The sequence below is a fragment of the Ovis aries genome, chromosome 3, assembly GCF_016772045.2.
Source record: "Ovis aries strain OAR_USU_Benz2616 breed Rambouillet chromosome 3, ARS-UI_Ramb_v3.0, whole genome shotgun sequence".
In the NCBI taxonomy this organism is placed as follows: Eukaryota; Metazoa; Chordata; class Mammalia; order Artiodactyla; family Bovidae; genus Ovis; species Ovis aries.
In genome coordinates, this window is record NC_056056.1 from 124,815,703 (window position 1) to 124,836,137 (window position 20,435).

The 20,435-nt window shown below is 39.6% G+C and overlaps 1 protein-coding gene across 6 annotated transcripts in view; it reads right to left on the minus strand.

Annotated features, from left to right (window-relative positions):
* Nucleotides 1–20,435, minus strand: part of KITLG (KIT ligand) — a 106,803-nt gene that overhangs the window by 54,312 nt on the left and 32,056 nt on the right. For all 6 annotated transcript variants that reach the window (XM_012159735.4, XM_012159714.4, XM_012159722.5 and 3 more), the window contains 1 exon segment: nt 10,567–10,680. In XM_012159735.4, coding sequence (XP_012015125.2) covers nt 10,567–10,680 — 114 coding nt within the window.

A 20,435-nucleotide genomic window follows, 5' to 3' on the forward strand; every position in this document is an offset into this window, starting at 1 on the left:
CTGTTTCCCCATCTACTTCCCATGAAGTGATGGGACCAGATGCCATGATCTTCATTTTCTGAATGTTGAGCTTTAAGCAAACTTTTTCACTCTCCTCTTTCACTTTCATCAAGAGGCTTTTAGTTCCTCTTCACTTTCTGCCATAAGGGTGGTATCATCTGCATATCTGAGGTTATTGATATTTCTCCCGGCAACCTTGATCCCAGCTTGTGCTTCCTCCAGCCCAGCGTTTCTCATGATGTACTCTGCATAGAAGTTAAATAAGCAGGGTGACAATATACAGCCTTGACGTACTCCTTTTCCTATTTGGAACCAATCTGTTTTTCCATGTCCAGTTCTAACTGTTGCTTCCTGACCTGCATACAGGTTTCTCAAGAAGCAGGTCAGGTGGTCTGGTATTCCCATCTCTTTCAGAATTTTCCACAGTTTATTGTGATCCACACAGTCAAAGGCTTTGGCATAGTCAATAAAGCAGAAATAGATGTTTTTCTGGAACTCTCTTGCTTTTTCCATGATCCAGCGGATGATGGCAATTTGATCTCTGGTTCCTCTGCCTTTTCTAAAACCAACTTGAACATCTGGAAGTTCACAGTTCACGTATTGCTGAAGCCTGGCTTTGAGAATTTTGAGCATTACTTTACTAGAGTGTGAGATGAGTGAAATTCTGCAGCAGTTTGAGCATTCTTTGGCATTTTCTTTCTTTGGAATTGGAATGAAGACTGACCTTTTCCAGTCCTGTGGCCACTGGTGAGTTTCCCAAATTTGCTGGCATATTGAGTGCAACACTTTCACAACATCATCTTTCAGGATTTGAAATAGCTCCACTGGAAGTCCACCACCTCCACTAGCTTTGTTCGTAGTGATGCTTTCTAAGGCCCACTTGACTTCACATTCCAGGATGTCTGGCTCTAGGTGAGTGATCATACCATCATGATTATCTTGGTCATGAAGATCTTTTTGTACAGTTCTTCTGTGTATTCTTGCCACCTCTACTTAATATCTTCTGCTTCTGTTAGGTCCATACCATTTCTGTCCTTTATTGAGCCCATCTTTGCAAGAAATGTTCCCTTGGTATCTCTAATTTTCTTGAAGAGATCTCTAGCCTTCCCCATTTTGTTGTTTTCCTCTATTTCTTTGCATTGATCACTGAGTAAGTCTTTCTTATCTCTCCTTGCTATTCTTTGGAACTCTGCATTCAGATGCTTATATCTTTCCTTTTCTCCTTTGCTTTTCACTTCTTTTCCTTTCACAGCTATTTGTAAGGCCTCCCCAGACAGCCATTTTGCTTTTTTGCATTTCTTTTCCATGGGGATGGTCTTGACCTGTCTCCTGTACAATGTCACGAACCTCAGTTCATAGTTCAAAAGGCACTCTATCAGATCTAGTCCCTTAAATCTATTTCTCACTTCCACTGTATAATCATAAGGGATTTGATTTAGGTCATACCTGAATGGTCTATTGGTTTTCCCTACTTTCTTCAATTTAAGTCTGACTTTGGCAATAAGGAGCTGATGATCTGAGCCACAGTCAGCTCCCGGTCTTGTTTTTGCTGACCGTATACAGCTTCTCCATCTTTGGCTGCAAAGAATATAATCAATCTGATTTCGGTGTTGACCATCTGGTGATGTCCATGGGTAGAGTCTTCTCTTGTATTGTTGGAAGAGGTTGTTTGCTATGAATAGTGTGTTCTCTTGGCAAAACTCTATTAGCCTTTGCCCTGCTTCATTCCGCATTCCAAGGCCAAATTTGCCTGTTACTCCAGGGATTTCTTGACTTCCTACTTTTGTATTACAGTCCCCTATAATGAAAGGACATCTTTTTTGGGTGTTAGTTCCAAAAGGTCTTGTAGGTCTTCATAGAACCCTTCAACTTCAGCTTTTTCAGCATTACTGGTTGGGGCATAGACTTGGATTACTGTGATATTGAATGGTTTACCTGGGAAACGAACAGAGATCATTCTGTTGTTTTTGAGATTGCGTCCAAGTACTGCATTTTGGACTCTTCTGTTGACCATGATGGCTACTCCATTTCTTCTGAGGGATTCCTGCCCACGGTAGTAGATATAATGGTCATCTGAGTTAAATTCACCCATTCCAGTCCATTTTAGTTCACTGATTCCTAGAATGTCGACATTCACTCTTGCCATCTCCTGTTTGACCACTTCCAATTTACCTTGATTCATGGACCTAACATAGGTTCCTATGCAATATTGCTCTTTACAGCATCGGACCTTGCTTCTATCACCAGTCACATCCACAACTGGGTATTGTTTTTGCTTTGGCTCCATCCCTTCTTTCTTTCTGGAGTTATTTCTCCACTGATCTCCAGTAGCATATTGGGCAGCTACTGACCTGGGGAGTTCCTCTTTCAGTATCCTATCATTTTGCCTTTTCATACTGTTCATGGGATTCTCAAGGCAAGAATACTGAAGTGGCTTGCCATTCCCTTCTCCCGTGGACCACATACTGTCAGACCTCTCCACCATGACCCGCCCGTCTTGGGTGGCCCCACAGGGCATGGCTTAGTTTCACTGAGTTAGACAAGGCTGTGGTCTATGTGATTAGACCGACTAGTTTTCTGTGGTTATGGTTTCAGTGTGTGCGCCATCTGATGCCTTCTTGCAACACCTACCGTCTTACTTGGGTTTCTCTTACCTTGGACGTGGGTAAGTTACCGTGGCTATAATAGCATGTGGAAATGCTGAAAACTTGGCCAAAAAAGTCTTTGCAAGCCAGTCATTGGCTGCTTACCATGCCCTGTAGGTATTTGGACTTGGGAGAAAAAGAACTCAAAGTCAGAACATTTAACTCCCCCTCTAGATCACTGATCTAAAAGCTTTGGATCTCAAGATCCAAACATCATTGAGGTCTCTCAGTCTTGTGAAATCAGTGGCTTTTTGGACGTCCTCAGTGAGATCCTTGTCTCAGTTGTTTCTGCCAAGATGTTGATAAGAATCAAAATGCAATGTTAGTAACTCGTGATTCCTTTGAGCCTACATAAAACAGTGCACACATAGTTGACCTTTCTGAGGAAAAGAGTCCAGTTCTCAAAGTCTCTGTGACGCAGAGAAGTTTAAGAATCATTGCTGATTCTAAGAGCAAAGAAAGCCTTCTATGCTTGTACTTAAAATATCCCAGTAATATCTCAGTTTCCTCCCATGCCACAGCTTAGTGTAACACTGGTTGTTCAGTCCTCAGAAATAACAGAACAAGGCTTTTTGCCTTTTTATTTCCCCTTATAAGCCATTTCTTGTTAATACTGACTAAAAATCTCACCGGGTCAATTGCTTTTTTGTTTTTTAAATAATAACTCAGTCAGTGATTTAGAAGAAGTTAACATGACAACTCACAAGACTTTCTGGGTCATCTTTTCTCAGTGAACAATACCTAAATAAGTTTAGATGATCCTTGTCTCCTTCAAATAAAAGAGATTAAAAACATTTGATCTCTACCATCTAACACAGGGAACTCTACTAAATGCTCTGTGGTGACCTAAATGAGAAGGAAATCTAAAAAAGAGGGGATATATGTTTAACTGATTCACTTTGCTATACAGCAGAAACTAACTCAACATGTACAGCAACGATACTCCAATAAAAATTAATTTTAAAATGTTGGTCTGCTTCATAAACATACCTTATGATGATGACTCCTGTTAAGTAGTACTATAATTTCCTAATCATAAAATAAGGAGACTTCTACCTAGGAAATACAATTCAAGAGGATAGAATGATTGTTCTTAAACTGCAGTTGATACTGACATGTTAAGACATCATAAATTATGAACTGGGTTCTTGTGTTCCAGAGATAAGCAGTTATGGGTTCATACCTCTAGTCATCTCCCAGTTTCCAGGTAAGAATCAGCAGGTTACTAACCATCACTAGGCTTCAGCTGCCTAATCAATACGCTGGTGCATTAGTCAGGCTTCCCTTTGACCCAGATGGTAAAGAATACACAGGTAGACAAAATCATTACCTCCTAGGGCTGCAATGACTAAAACAGAGAATCCACAGACAGTGCTTTGCGTGTTGCTTGGATGTTCACACAATAATATCTGCTGTAAAAAAGTCAAGGAGCAGGAGATACTGTACCTAAGTGGTTTATCTTACAAAGGAAGAACAACATTTTCTTTATGATAAGATTGACATGCTTGGCAACATAGCTAGTCAGTTTTTACAAATATTATTTCTAATATGCTCTGTCCTTTGAATACTGTTTAAGTCCAAAATTTAGCTTTAAATAGAGGGAAAAAAAACCCTACCGACTGCAGGAGCAGAAAGTAAAATGCTAAATATTGCAAATTAATAAAAAATCAACTTTAAAAACTATCCAGCTATCAAACTGTTGTTCTTCAATGGTCAAACAAAACTATGGGGGGCCTCTGCTTTTAAAGAGAAGATATACTTGGAAATGGGAAGACACAGAGACTCCAATCCTCCATTTTAATGCAGTGGTAATTCTATCCAAAGAACATTGTATTTGAAGAGAATAAAAATTCAGCACTATTCAAAACTGTCCACTTGAAGTTCGAAATTTGTTATCTAAGAATATTTTTATAATTTCCTATTATGCCAAACTGTAAGAGTCATGTATTAATCTGTTTAAAATAATTGCCTACTGAAAGACCAGGAAAGCCACAAATTTCTGACTTTACCCTACTGATCTATAGACTGACCTTGAAAAGACAGTGATTTCCACTTTTACAAGATGGGGGCTAGAACAGCAACCTGCCTTAAACATTTTAAGGAAGACAAATAATTACCCAACAGATAAAGATAAAAATGTTTTCAAAAAGCAGCAAAGTCACATTCAATTAAACTCCCCCAGACGAAGAAAAATTATCAAAAATGAAGGAAACAGTAGAAAGAACAGAAGGAAAAACTAATTTGATCTATTTCAATGTTTGGATTCCTTTTTTATCAACACAGTCATTAAGAGCTGCAGTTGAACCACCCCAAAGATACACGTTTTTAAAGTTTGATTCACCCCCTTCCCAAATACCCTTTCTTTAGGTAGGTCTGAGTTTGCCATTTAACACAAGTCTTGCAACATTTTTTAGTAACAAAGCAAAATGTTCTGTAAATAGATGAACTATTATGCTGAGTAAACATGCCGGAAGAATTTCAAATGGAAACCATGGGGACTATAGGTGTAATACAAAATGTCCAAGAAGAAATTAAAAAGAAAATGACAGTGAAGTCACAAATACGCTTCTGTGACATGGGAGTCACCCCAAGCAAACAAACTGAAGATTTGTGGGCAGAGTGCAAGTTGCCACCTACAGCAAAGGCAGAACTGGCAGCATTGGTGAAGAAATGATTTTAGTTGAATAAATTACAATGAGCAAAGGGTAAAAAGGTATTCTCAACCCACTTTCTTTTTCTCAGGTAAAATGTACAAATGTTATGTCTGAAAAGCAAGTAAATCTAATCTGATATAACCTCCTTTAGTCAAGGCATAACTGGATTATTCCAACACGTACAATCTGAAGAAGTAGGACTATGGAATAAGAGAATCTCAGGGCTAAAATGGGCCTCCCAAGTTATCCAATTTGCGTTCTTATCTTTTTGGGGGGAGGGTTACAGACTTCTCTGGGAAGTAGATGAAAAGTTATACATGTTCTTAGAAACACACACAGGGCTTCCCTTAGAGCTCAGTTGGTAAATCATCAGCCTGCAGTGCAGGAGTTGGAGAAGAAAATGGCAACCCACTCCAGTATTCTTGCCTAGAGAATCCCAGGGATGGGGGAGCCTGGTGGGCTGCCATCTATGGGGTTGCACAGAGTCGGACACGACTGAATCGACTTAGCAGCAGCAGCCATGCAGGAGACCCGGGTTCAATTCCTGGGCTGGGAAGATTCCCTGGAGAAGGAAATGACAACCCACTCCAGTATTCTTGCCTGGATAATCCCATGGACAGAGGAGCCTGGCAGGCACAGTCCATGGGATGGCAAGAGCTGGACACAACTTAGCGAATAAACCACCACCAGAAACACATAAGGCACACAGCAAGCATAATTTGGAATTTCATTGGAAAGAGTTTGAAAGTTTATGAATTCTAGATTAAGAACTACTGATTATGTCCTAATTCCTCATTTTCAAAACCAAAAGTTGAATCCCAGAAAGGTTCAGAGATTTACTTGTCCAAAGTCAAACAGCTGGATAACAGCAGAGCTGGTATCAAACACCCCAGTAAGCCTGACCTACTTCAAGATGCTTTTTTGCTCCACTGTTGTCCAGAGAGAGGCTGTGTTTACCTGTAGCCATAAAACTGAAAAGTCACTCATGTCCCTATTTGAATTCGTGAAATCAATGAGTTTTAGGCTAAGGATGGGAATGCCACTTCTTTTCAAATATGGAAACAACCTCATATTGTAAGTATAATATTATGACCTCAGCAGTCCTGACCTATGCAAATGACTATCACCTGGGACGCCAGTCCAACACATTAAGTTTCCTACATCTCATCTCCATGAGCTGCAATCCAGTATTTCTGAGGCAGGGCCCTGATGGCTAAACTTTTCATAAGGACCCTCAGAGATCGTCATTGGATGGTTCTCAAGTAATATTCCACAAAACGCCAGTTTAGAGATGTGATTTGCAAACATTTTTTCCAGAAGCTCAATTCTTTGTTCCACCCAAGTCTTATTTAGAAACCCAGAAACACAAATAAAAGCAGAGCTGCTGGGTAGTCTCTTAAGCCAGTCTGAAAACCGCTGTCCTAGAAGACAACACAGGTGTGGGACCAGGAGCTGGACCTCACCACCCATGGATCTCAGTTTTCCTATTTATGAAATTCTAAATTCTCTAAATTCAGCTCCAGTATCCTATGACCCACAAACATCACTACCATCACACTACCATTCTATCCTCCGTTGCTAAGTATGTCCAACTCTTTGTGACCCTGGACTGTAGCTCACCAGGCTCCTCCATCCATGGGATTATCCAGGCGAGAATACTAGAGTGGGTTGCCATTTTCTCCTCCAGGGGATCTTCCCAACCCAGGAATCAAATCCGGGTCTCTTGCATTGAGAGATTCTTTACCACCGAGCCACCAAGGGGGCCCTGTACTACAATTACTAACATAATATTTAGCAAGCACTTGCTATGTTCCTAGCACTGTCCTTTTAATTTATTTAATCTTTAAAATCACTCTGTGAGGTTAAGTACAGTAGATCCTTGAACAACACGTGTTTGAATTTCGTGAGTCTACTCATACTCCTATTTTTTTTCAATAGTATTACACTACTATACAATCCACCTTTGTTGAATCCGTGGATGCAAAAACCACAGCTAGGGAGGAACCTTATATGCAGAGGGCCAGCTATAGGCTGTGAGATGATTTTCCACTGCCAGAAGGTTGGCACTGCTAACCCCTGTTGTACCATTAATCTATTATAATGATGAGGAAACTGAGGCACAGAGAGATTATGTGACAATAACTGTGGTTATATATATATGTGCATATATATATACACACATACACACATTCTCTTATTCCATCTACACCACAAAATTGGGAAGAACTGAGCTTTAGAAAGATAATTTCTTATCTAAGGTCAAAGAGCATGTCTGTCAGATGCTAAAATCCATTCTAACCAAAAAATTAGTACAAGTCGGATCCTATACTTTACCAGAAAATATTTTAAATAGCACCCATTTTCATGTGGTTATTGTGTATTAGTGATCTGCTTTCATATATTCAGAGATGGCTTGGCCCCAAACTAGATTATAAACACTCTGAGACCAGGGATTATTTTATATCTTTCAATTTCCTACTCTATGAAATACTGGCTGTGCATTAAGTAGGTCTTCATTCAATCAGAAGTGATCTTCTAAATCCTTTTTTGTTATTAACTTGACTTTTCCCCCAATAATCTTGAGTAAACACACTAATTTCATTTAGATCAACTCTTGAAATTAAAAAATTCCCCTCTGAGTCAGTTGCTGGAAGGGAGAAAAAAGACTTTTTTTCAGCTTAATGATTTTACATTTGCCCCTGGGGAAAGGAATTATATTAATATTTTACTAAGTATGTCTTTCCAGGCATTTCTTTCTCAAAGTTTCTTGCATTTTTCAACTGATAGGTAACAGACTGAAAATAAGCAGATGGTTAAAGACAAGAACGGAAAATCTTGGAAGGTGCTTACAATACTTACTTATGCCACGTGAAAATATCGGTTTGACATTTCACAGGAAGTGGTGCTTATTAAGTAACATTTTTCAAACAGCAAAAAATACTGACTACAAGTAATTTTTCTTAAATGCCATTTTAATTTTGGACATGCTTAGCCTGTGGTCAGATACACCATCACCTTCCATCTGTGATTCCTTGCTCGCATATTTGAAATTGGATGCCTAGGACAAATTCCTATCTCCTCTGCTCATTGTAGCGCCATGGTTCCACAAACAGCCCCATTAAGAGTTGTTAATGTCCCAGCTGTGACCTACTTTAAGTCTATTTTGGAGACTCGCATTAATCTAACATATATGTAAACCCATACAACATAGAAAAAGCTATGGTTTTTCCGGTAGTCATGTATGTATGTGAGAGTTGGACCATAAAGAAAGCTGAGTGTCAAAGAAAAAGAATTGATGCTTTTGAACTGTGGTGTTGGAGAGGCCTCTTGAGAGTCTCTTGGACTGCAAGGCGATCAAACCAGTCAATCCTAAAGAAAATCAGTCCTGAATATTCATTGGAAGGATTGATGGTGAAACTGAAACTCCAATACTTTGGCCACCTGATGCAAAGAACTGACTCCATAGAAAAGACCCTGATGCTGATAAAGACTGAATGCAGGAGGAGAAGGGAACAATAGAGGATGAGATATTTGGATCATATCACCAACTCTATGGACGTGAGTTTGAGCAAGCTCCAGGAGTTGGTGACAGACTCGGAGGCCTGGAGTACTGCAGTCCAGGGGGTCGCAAAGAGTCAGACATGACTGAGCAACTGAATTGAACTGATACAATGTAGATAAAACTGGCCATAATAAGAAATGAGGTTAAAGTAAGGTCACAATATTTTGGTCTCTAAACTTTGACAGCATAAACCATCTAAAACAATGGTTCTTAAATCTCCTTTAAGGAATATCTTTAAAATGTAGATGCCTAGAGCCCTTCCTCAGACCTGTTTAAACAGTGGGGCCCAGACACCTGTGACTTTCATGAACGTCACAGATAATTTAGTTGCTGCACAGTGATGAACATCCGTACTTTACCCATCGAACAAACATTTCATGAGGGCCTTTGACCCATACCAAATTTTGAATATAAATGTTTTCTCCTTAGTATAGTTCCTTGGCTCACAAACTAAGGAGCAACTTGAGGAAAAGGATCATGATCTATGTTTTGAAAAAAGTACTTCCCCCAGCCCATCCTTAAACCCAGCTGGGCATATAGGAGGCAAATGTTACAGTGCTTGGATCACCAGCCCCTCAAATAAAACACGTTGATACACCTTCAGATACTGCACCAGAGAATATTTTTAAGCCTGGACTTTGTAGGTATCCAAAGAAATCTGCACGGTGGGTGTGTGTGTGCATGTATGTGTATATTCTTATTCTTATTGTATGCATATATTCTTATTTCTACATTGAGACTAAGCTAAGCAAGACTCAGATCGTAGCATTAAACTTCTGTTTTGAAGCTTGGCTATGACCCAAAATAATACCATATACACCAGGAAATGCATATCAAAGTAGGAAAGATACATATCTCAACAAATATACTTTCCTTTCTTTTTTACATACTACAACCCTCATTTTGTTCCTGTTCTCACATCACTCTGCTCTCGAAACAATATTCAAATAACTGAGTGCCAGTGGGCTCGTTTAAATCAGGAACTTACAAAACGGCGTTTCAAAGTGTGTTCATTCCAAAAGTAAACAATGCTGTTCCAATGAACACGTACAACTGCCGCTAGATCCTGAGGGTCGGGAGGAATCCATTTCAGAGGCTGCCACGCCCCGCTCTCTGTGGTCTGCGTCTTGAGAGAAGCTGGCATGAGGCTGGCCGTGGGGAAGGCGCACTAGTGAAAAGCGGCTTTTGCTGAGCGGATGGGTGTGGGAGATGTGTCTGGTCAACGTTTGGGCAACAAACAACTCCAGCTGTGTTTACTGAGGGGGCAAACACCCACCCGCGTGTAACGGAGTCTTAGAGAGGTTGGAAACGGGAGAATGAGCAGCTCAGACCTCCTTTTGTTAGGCTCCTTAGAGAAGAGCAGGAAGACGTGTGGAGGGAAAATGAAGCTTGCCTACGAGATAATGGGGAGCAAGCTAGTGCTCACACATCAGCAGACAGAGCCTCGCCAGTGTCCTTCGCTGCCTGCAAAGGAGAAGAAGAGGCCAGCAAGGAAACAAAGTCCCTCAAGCGAGGCGTGGCGGCCAGCTTGACCAACAAGATGCTCCGTGACCGCAAGTTATCTCCTGACCTGCTCTCTGCAAACCCTTCAGGATAACTCAGTGACTTCTCTCCTGACTCTGAAAGACACTAATCTGGGGCAAGAAAAAAAAGGAAATCTTTTTCAAAAAGTACAAGAGTCAGAGCAATTGAAAGCATTCCTTACCAATTTTGTAACGTCTTTCACATCATCAGTCACACGGTTCCGGCAGATCCCTTGAGTGTGGACGAGAGGATTAAATAGGAGCAGTTGAAGATAAATGCAAGTGATAATCCAAGTCTAAATGAAAAGAGAAAAAATGCTGGTGACCGTCAGTAAATATCCATAGTCACTCACACTAGTAACAACTAACATTTTCTGCCTTAATGTGGAAAAAAGAATCGATCTTGAGGGTTGTTTTTTTTTTTCTTTTAATACTATTGGCTTAAATACAATTAAATGCCTTACACACAAACTATGCTAACCAAATTTATTAAAATTCTCAGTTAAAATACGGTTTGGATTTTTCATTTCAATGACAGTATCTTTAACTTTTGTCAAAAGCTTTCTATGGGCAAGTCCCCAATGGCAATTAGAAATGAACTTGTAGCAACATGAAAAGAATTTATCACTTAAACTATTTTCTAAAAACTAGGGAATGCATAAAATTTGTACCTTAAGGCACCAAAAGAATTTTTCTCTACTTTAAATGTTGACTGTATGACAAGTAACAGCAAAACTCTGAGCATTGCTTTAACCCAATAACCTACTAGAACACCCAGTTAAAGTGAGGGAGAGATATTTAGGAGACAATTTAATCTAATTGGTGAAATATCAAAAGAATCATTGTTTTCTATCAGCTTTTTAGCGATTAAACAAGGAAAAATAATTTTTTAGTCAATGAGAAGACATTTTTGAATACCAGCATGAAGTAATCACACACACACACACACACACACACACCCTTCTCTTTCCAAATAACTCTTTCAACCATGTTAAATAGTTACTTTTATGCATGGCTTACTTTTTCTTATCACCCTATGTTTTGTATTTCCAAAAATTGGGGCATCTATTTTTTTCTCCCTCAGTATCTTTATAAGACATAACAGCACCTGGAATATAAAAAGCTCTTGCTAAATATTTGCTAGATGAATCAGTGATCAAGGTTAAAAAAGAGTCTAATGCTTCAAATTTGGTACCTATTTATTGAACTTGTACGAGACAGGGACTGAGCCAGCCAGAAAAACAAAGGTGATAAGACTCCCCTGAAATGCAGATTCAGGGAAATAAGTAATACCCACACCCCGTGATAAATGTTTTGGGAACCCAGAGGAGAAAGCAATTAATCAATTAATCTTAAGGGAGAGAATTCATGGCAGAAAGGCAGTGCCAAGAAAAGCCTCAGAGAAAATGTGACTCCAACTGGATTCTGGTGGACAGAGGAGGAATTTGCAAGAGGTGACAGGGAGGGCATGAGCATTCCAGGAAAAATAAACAACAGGAGCATAGGCATGGAGATGTGATGATATTTTAAAATGTGAGAATTCTTTTATAAATTAACATTCATCTACAGAATCTTAAAATTACACAAAGGCCCATCTGCACATGGCTAGAAATCTTTCCTACTTATTATGTAACCAGCCATGTATTAAATGTAACTGGATTATTATTTTCAATTAATATCTGCCACCTTAATAGATATTATACTGGACCAAGTTGCAATGACCATTTACTGAAATTCTAAGACTACAATACTACCTACATAGATAATAATGGAGTGTGAACAAAACTAAAATCCCTTCATTGTTTTACCATTGTAATCTATGAATGTTAAGCAATCCTGCTTAATTTTGTTTAAGGCTACTTTGAGCTTGGTGGGATCCTGCTCTTCTCCCTTGGGCCAAAAATAAAGACTAAATTGTGTACATCAGGGGTCCCTAACCTTTGGGATCTAGTGCCTGATGATCTGAAGTGAAGCTGAGTAATAAATAATAGAAATAACATGCACAATCCATGTAATATGCTTGAATCATCCCCAAACTATCCCCATCTCTACCCTGGCCTGTGGAAAAATCGTCTTCCATGAAACTGGGCCTTGGTGCCAAAAAGGTTGGGAACCGCTGGTGTAAACGATTTGTTTGGGGGATTCTGCTTTTTGGACAATCCCAACACATAACATCTCCCCTAAGAGTTTCCCTTCATGTATGTAAATACAGTGCTTAAACTCAAAGTGTCTTTCATACTGTCATCGCTAAAATCTAACCCTCCCTTGAAACAGATTTCTCCAACACCCTCTTTCATGATCTGACTTTGGGATCCTCCCTAAGGATCTCTATAAAGGGCCAATCCCTAATAACCTTATTCATATTCTAGGCTGTAAGGAATATAAAGGCACAGGGATGAGGGAGGGGGAATTCAATAAAGGTGATCGAAATATACAAACTTTCAGTCGAAAGATAAATAACTACAAGGGATGTAGTGTATAACATGATAAATATAGTTAGCACTGCTCTATGTTATATATGAAAGTTGTCTGAGAGTAAATCCCAAGAGTTCTTATCACAAGGAAAAAAAATTCTGCTTCTTTACTTTTGTAACTATATGAGATGACAGAGGTTCACTAATCTTAATATGGTCATCACTGCATGGTGTATGTAAGTCAAATCACTACACTGTACAACTTATATAGGGTATATGTCAATTATATCTCAGTAAGACTGAATGAAAAAAAAAAGAAATATAAGGGCAAAAATTCTATTGATTTCTCTTTACCTTTTCTTATGCCTGACACTGAAGAAACACTACACAAACATTTGTTCACTCATTCATTTATTCAGCAAATATTTATTAAGCACCTAGTGCTACTGTGTGCTGGGCACTGTTCTAGATGCTGTGGATACATTAGTTTAAAAAAAAGCAAAAATCCCTGCCCTCATGAAGCTTAGCTTCTAGCGAGAGAAGGCATAGCATGACCAATAAAACTGATAAATACCCAGATTATATAGTATGTCAAAAGTGAACCATGAAAAGAGAAAAATTAGATCTCAGTACAGGGACTGGAATTATAATGCCTACTGCTCTCTACTAGCAGCAGGGTCTTAGGTTCCAGGTGACAGTTACACTCATGAGGCTTTGGAGGCTTCACCCAGCACCAAGTGTACTACTGAGCTTTGAGAAGGGAAACAGGAGTGGTGACAAAGAGCACACACAGCAGGGTAGAACTCATGACTGACTCCTGAACCATCTCTGATGTCCACATATCACTACATCCCTGGAGCATGTGGCAATGATCCACAATGCTGAGTGGGCAGGACCACTTCTCAGGCTTATATCTCGCTAGTTGAGTAGCCCCTTCAGGGACATGCCGTGAGCTGCCACTCATTCTCCATTATAGCTACTCCCACCAGTAACAGTCTCAACAATAAAATGCATACTGGTGGTTGTTCTGCTACCTAGTAACTTCAGCAGAATTCTCTTGGGTGAAGTTTAGGTATACTCCTATCAATTACTTGAGTTCTTGATACAAAGAGGAAGGTAGAGAGGTCAAATCCCCAGGCATCTCTGAATCTAGAGAAAAGGCCACAGTACCAGCTATTAACGCCCCCTCTCTTTCCCCAGAGACTGCAATATGAATGACTGCAAAAAGAATGCTGTTTTGATGGGGCTTCATTGGGAAGGCAATGCTTTATCAAAGATTAGATGGCACTAAGGGAATTATCCATGCAGATGTCTGTAGGAGAGTGTTATAGACAGAGAAAGAGAAGATACTGCTAAGTCCCTAAGGTCTATTTTGTTGTTTTCAATGGAATCTTTCAAGATATTTTCTTATTAAAGTAATATATTATCATTACCAAACACTTGGAGAATAAAGAAAAAACCTACTTAGAATGTCACTACCCTGACAACTTTTAGAAAGTGTACCTCCCCCCACCATTATAAAAGAAATGCATCTCATTGATTTAAGGAACCTGCTTTATTTAAGGAAGAGCAAGAAGAAAGCAGGGCTTCTCAGGTGGTGCTAGTGGTCAAGAACCCATCTGCCAACACAGGAGATAAGACACTTGGGTTCTATCCCTAAGTTGGGAAGATCCCCTGAAGGAGGGCATGGTAACCCACTTCAGTATTCTTGCCTGGAGAATCCCATGGATAGAGGAGCCGGGGGGGCTACAGTCCAAAGGGTTGCAAAGAGTTGGACAGGGCTGAAGCTTAGCACACATACATGCATGTGAGATTAAAGCAGCGAGCAATGAGGATGATGATGTCAAAGAGAACAGGTCAGATCATGTAGGGTCTTGTATACTCCTCTGGATTTTTGACTTTTACTGTGAACCAAGAGGGACTCGCAGGATTTTGAGCATAGGAGACAGATGACATATTATATAATAATAATACTAAAAACCTGGTCCTTTCTTACAAAACTGAATATACACTTACCATATGATTAAGCAATCATGCTCCTTGGTCCTGTCCCAAGGAGCTGAAAATATATATCCATACAAAAACCTGCTTACTGATTTTTATAGCAGTTTATTCAAAACTGCCAAAACCTGGAAACAACCAGAATGTCCTTCAACAGGTGAATAGATGAATAAACTGCGGTATATCTGGGCAATGGACTTTTACTCAGCACTAAAGAGAAATGAGCTATGAAGCCATAAAATGACCTAGAGGAAACAAATGCACATTACAAGGTGAAGAAGCCAATATGAAAAGGCTCTACACCGTTTGATTCCAACTCCTCTGTCATTCCAGAAAGGGCAAAACTGTGCAAACAGTAAAAAGATCAGTGTTGCCATGGGCTGGAGCAGGAGGCATGCACAGAGCATGCAGGTGTGTGCGCTCAGCTGTGTTCGACTCTGCGCGACCCTATGGACTGTAGCCCACCAGGCTCCTCTGTCCATGGGATTCTCCTGGCAAAAATACCGCAGTGAGTTGCCATTTTCTTCTCCAGGAGATCTTCCCAACCCAGGGATCAAATTCATGTCTCTTGCATTGTTGCTGCTAAGTCGCGTCAGTCATGTCTGACTCTGTGCGACCCCATGGACTGCAGCCTACCGGGCTCCTCTGTCCATGGGAGTTTCCAGGCAAGAGTACTGGAGTGGGTCGCCAGTGCCTTCTCCGTCTCGTGCATTAGTAGGCAGATTTTCTTTTTACCACTCAGCCACCTGGGAAGCCCACAGAGCACGGAAGATTTCTAGTGCAGTGAAAGTACTCTATATGATACTATAATTGTGAATATATGTAATTATATGTTTGTCTAAACTCACAGAAAATACACCACCAAGAGTAAACCCTAGCATAGACTATGGGCTCTGGGTGATTAAGGTGTATCAGTGTAAGTCCATCAGCTGTAACAAATGCACCACTCTGGTGGGAGATTATTGATAACGGGGGAGGCCCTACATGTGTCGGGGTAAGGGGCATTGGGGAAACCTCTGTACCTTCCTCTCAATTTTGCTATGAACTGCTCTAAAAATATAAATTCTTTCCCTAAAGAAAACAAAAATTTAAAAAGATCACTGCTGATTGCTGTGGTAAGAATAGACTCAGGCTTTAACAACAAGTAGAAACAGGAAGACCAATTTGGGGATACTGCTATAATCCACGCAAGAAAGGGCTGTCGCCGTGTACTGCTTAGAGGTTGTTAGCTCAGAGTCAAGGATGACTCCAAGGATTCTGGTCTGAGCAACTCAATGGACAGTATTGCCATCAAGTTATCAATACGGGAATGACTGAGGGGTAGAGAAGGTTTGGGGGGGGTCATATCAGGAGTAAAGTTTTGAATGTCCTCAGTTTGAGATGTCTTTAAGATATCCCAGTGATGAAAGTAGGTCAGGATATTCGAATCTGGACTGAGGAGGGTAGTTTGGGCTGGATATATAAATACGACAGCCTTTGATACATAAATGGAATTTTAAGCAAAAGAGTGGATGAGACTATCAAAGGAGTGAATACAAACAGAAAAAAGAACAAATAACTGGGTCCTATGGTGCTCCAACCTTAAGAGGTCTGCAAAAAGATTTAGAACACACAAAGGAGCCTGAGAGAGAGCCAGGGGAGGAGGAAGAGGAGGAACCCAAGTTAAAAAAAAAAAAACAAACAAACCCAGAAACAGTAAAAGTACCTTAAGGAGGTCAAACTATGAACTACATCAAATACTCATAACAGATCAAGCAAGATGAGGACTGAGAACTGATCACTGAATTTAGCAGCACAGAGGTCACTGGTGACATTAACAAGAGCATTTTTATTAAAACAGTTTGAAAAAGGCCCGGGAGGGGCGGATTTGAGAGTGAAGGGTGAGCGATTAGAAACAATGCATACAGATAGCTTTTTTAAAAGAGGTGTCTTTCAAAGGATAGCAAGTAAATAAATAAAGAAATAACACCAAAGTGAGAATGTGGTTGGTGAAGAATTAGGTTGGAATGGGGGGAGACTTTTATTTGTAAGATGGTAGAAATACCAGGCTGTCTGTATACCTATGGGGACAATCCAGAAGGAGATGCAACTGGCACTGCAGGTCAGAAGAAAGGTACATTAGAGCAATGTTCTTGAGGACAGGAAGGGGTGAGACCCAGGTCTCAAATAGAGGGCCTGGCTTTGAATAGACTGTATACTGTAGGTCATCAGTACCACCAGGCAGGATGTCTGAATGTGTGCACAAATGCTGCTGCATTCTGAACAGCAGTGAATACAACTTTCCCTTACTGAATATTTACTGGGTACCAAACATTTTGTCCAACTGACCACAAACAAAATTTAAGATTTATCTATCTTAATTTTGAAGATGAAGAAACCAAAATAAAGAGAGATTTGGTGACTTCTACATGGTGAGGGCTTCCCTGATAGCTAAGCTGGTAAAGAATCTGCCTGCAATGCAGGAGACCCTGGTTCAATTCCTGGGTCAGGAAGATCTGCTGCAGAAGGGATAGGCTACCCACTCCAGTATTCTGGCCTGGAGAATCCCATTGGCTGTATAGTCCATAGGGTCACAAAGAGTCAGACACTACTGAGTGACTTTCACTTTCACTCCGTGGTGAGATCAGAGTGAAAACTCAAGTGTGTGCAGTTTGAAATCCTGTCCTCTTCACCGCCTCGTACTGTCATAGCACTCCCAGGAAGCTGTTACATCACTGGGGAGGACTCTGACACCATCTCTCAAAGACTTCAATAATTATTTAAATACCATGCATATGAAGACAAGCTTGTTTCCAAGTCAAAGCTGAATATTTTACATTTTTCAGAACTTTTAATTTTATAATTTTATATGTTTTTGAGAGTTTAAAAATATATATTAATTGTAAGGTTTGTAAGACATTCAAAATCTATTAACAATTGCAAAGTAATTTCACCAGGGCAACAATTTCTTTTGGATCAACTATCTACAAACATCTGTAAAGATGACTTTGCTCAATTTATTAGGGCCTATTTGGGCAGGACTAAACCTAAATCTGTTAATACACTCAAATATTCCTGAGAGAATGTAAATTGGTATAGCTACTATGGAAAACAGTATGGAGGTTCTTCAAAAAAACTAAAGATGTTTTCCATATGATTTTACCATCCCACTCTTGGACATATATCATGAGAAAACTATAATTTGAAAAGATACAGGCACCCCAATGTTCACTGCACCACTATTTACAATAGCCAAGCTATGGAAACAACCTAAATGCCCATCAACAGATGAACAAAGATGTGATACATGTATGGAATGGCACAGTAGCCATAAAGTAGACTGCAACAGTGCCATTTACAACCACGTGAGAAGACCTAGAGATTATCACACCAAGTGAAGTCAGTCCGAGGAAGCCAGACACCATATGATATCACTCATATCTGGAATCCAAAACACAACACAAGTGAACTTGCCTAAGAAACGGAAACAGACTCACAGACATAGTAGTCGTGGTTGCCAAAGGTGAGGGGAGATGGGAAAGGAATGGACTGAAAGTTTGGGACTAGCAGTTGCAACGTATTATGCATAGGATGGATAAACAAGATCCTACTCTATAGCACAGAGAACCATATTCAATATCCTGGGATAAACTATAACGGAAAAAACATGAAAAAGAATGCATGAATGTAACTGAATCACTTTGCTGCACACTGGAAATTAACACAGCATAGTAAAACAATTATACTTCAATAAAATAAAAAAATAAAAAACAAGTATCTCTGAGAAACATATTTCATGAAGCACTGTGTTAAAGCTATTACACTGAACTTGTAATTTGATGTTGCATATACAGTTGGTCCTTGAGCAATGCAGCAGTCATCCATGTATAATTTATAGTCAGCCCACCCTATCCCTGGCTCCTCAGCATCCAGGGATTCAACCAATCTGAGACTGTGTAGTACCTCAGTATTTACTATTGAAAAATATCCATATATAAGTGGACCCATGCAGTTCACACTCATGTTCTTCAAGGGTCTTGTACTTTGCTACTGATGAGTATTCATCTTTCATAAAATCCAATCATTCACTCAGGCATAACTAAACATTAGGATGGAGGAGCAGTCAGGGTAGAAACGTATTGAGCATTCTGCACAGCAGTAGTAATAACTCCCTATCAGTGTTTCTGGGAGAGGGTTGAAATGAGGAGCTTATTTTTTTAAATGGAAAAGTATTTTTTCCATATTATTCTATGCAGAAATTATTCTAATATATAGTACACACACTTCCCTGATATCCTAAACAGTGACTAGAAATATTAAATTTTGCTTTTCTTTGATGATTCATTCTCATCAAATAAAGGAAAGACTAAATGAAATAAGCCAGACACAGAAATACAAATATCATATGATCTCCCGTTTGTTAAAAAAAAAAAAAAAAAGAAAAGAAAAGGTGAACTCATAGTAATGAAGAGTAGAATGGAAAGGTGGCTAGGGGGTGGAATAAACGGGGAGATATTGATTAAAGGTTACAAACTTTCTTTTAGAAGTTCTGAAGGCCTAGTGTACAGCACTTTGACTACAGCTAATAATACTGCATTATTCACTTGAAGTTTCTAAGAGTAGATCTCAAGTGTACTCATCATACCCACAGACATACACATACATATATACATGGGTAACTGTAGACAGTCTGACTGTAGTCTTCATCTCACAATGTATTCATATATCAAAACACCCCATCATACACCTTAAATATATACAATTTTATTTGTCAGCCATACCTCAATAAATTTTCCACAGTTTGCTGTGATCTATAGTCAAAGGATTTAGTGTAGTCAATGAAGCAGAATTAGATGTTTTTCTGGAATTCTCTAGCTTTTTCTATGATCCAAAGGATGTTGGCAATTTGATCTCTGGTTCTGTGACTGTGTAGATCACAACAAACCATGGAAAATTCTTAAAGAGATGGGAATGCCAAACCATCTTACCTGCCTCCTGAGAAACCTGTATACAGGTCAAGAAGCAGCAGTTAGAACCAGACCTCGAACAATAGACTGATTTCAAACTGGGCAAGGAGTACATCAAGGCTGTATATTGTCACCCTGCTTATTTAACTTACATGCCGAGTACATCATGTGAAATGCTGGGCTAGATGAAGCACAAGCTGGAATCAAGATTGCCAGGAGAAATATCAATAACCTCAATATGCAGATGACACCACTCTTATGGCAGAAAGCAAAGAGGAATTAAAGAGCCTCTTGATGAAGGTTAAAGATAAGAGTGAAAAAGCTGGCTTAAAGCTCAACATTCAAAACACAAAGATCATGGCATCTGGTCCCACCACTTCATGGCAAATAGATGGGGAAACAATGGAAACAGTGATAGACTTTATTTCCTTGGGCACCAAAAATCACTGTGGACAGTGACTGAAGTCATGAAATTAAAAGACATTTGCTCCTTGGAAGAAAAGCAATGACAAACCTAGACAGCATATTAAAAAGCAGAGACATTACTTTGCCCACAAAGGTCTGTATAGTCAAAGCTATGGTTTTCCCAGTAGTCATGTATGGATGGATACGACAGCTGGACAATAAAAGAGTCTGTGTGCCAAAGAACTAATGCTTTTGAACTATGGTGTTGGAGAAGACTCTTGAGAG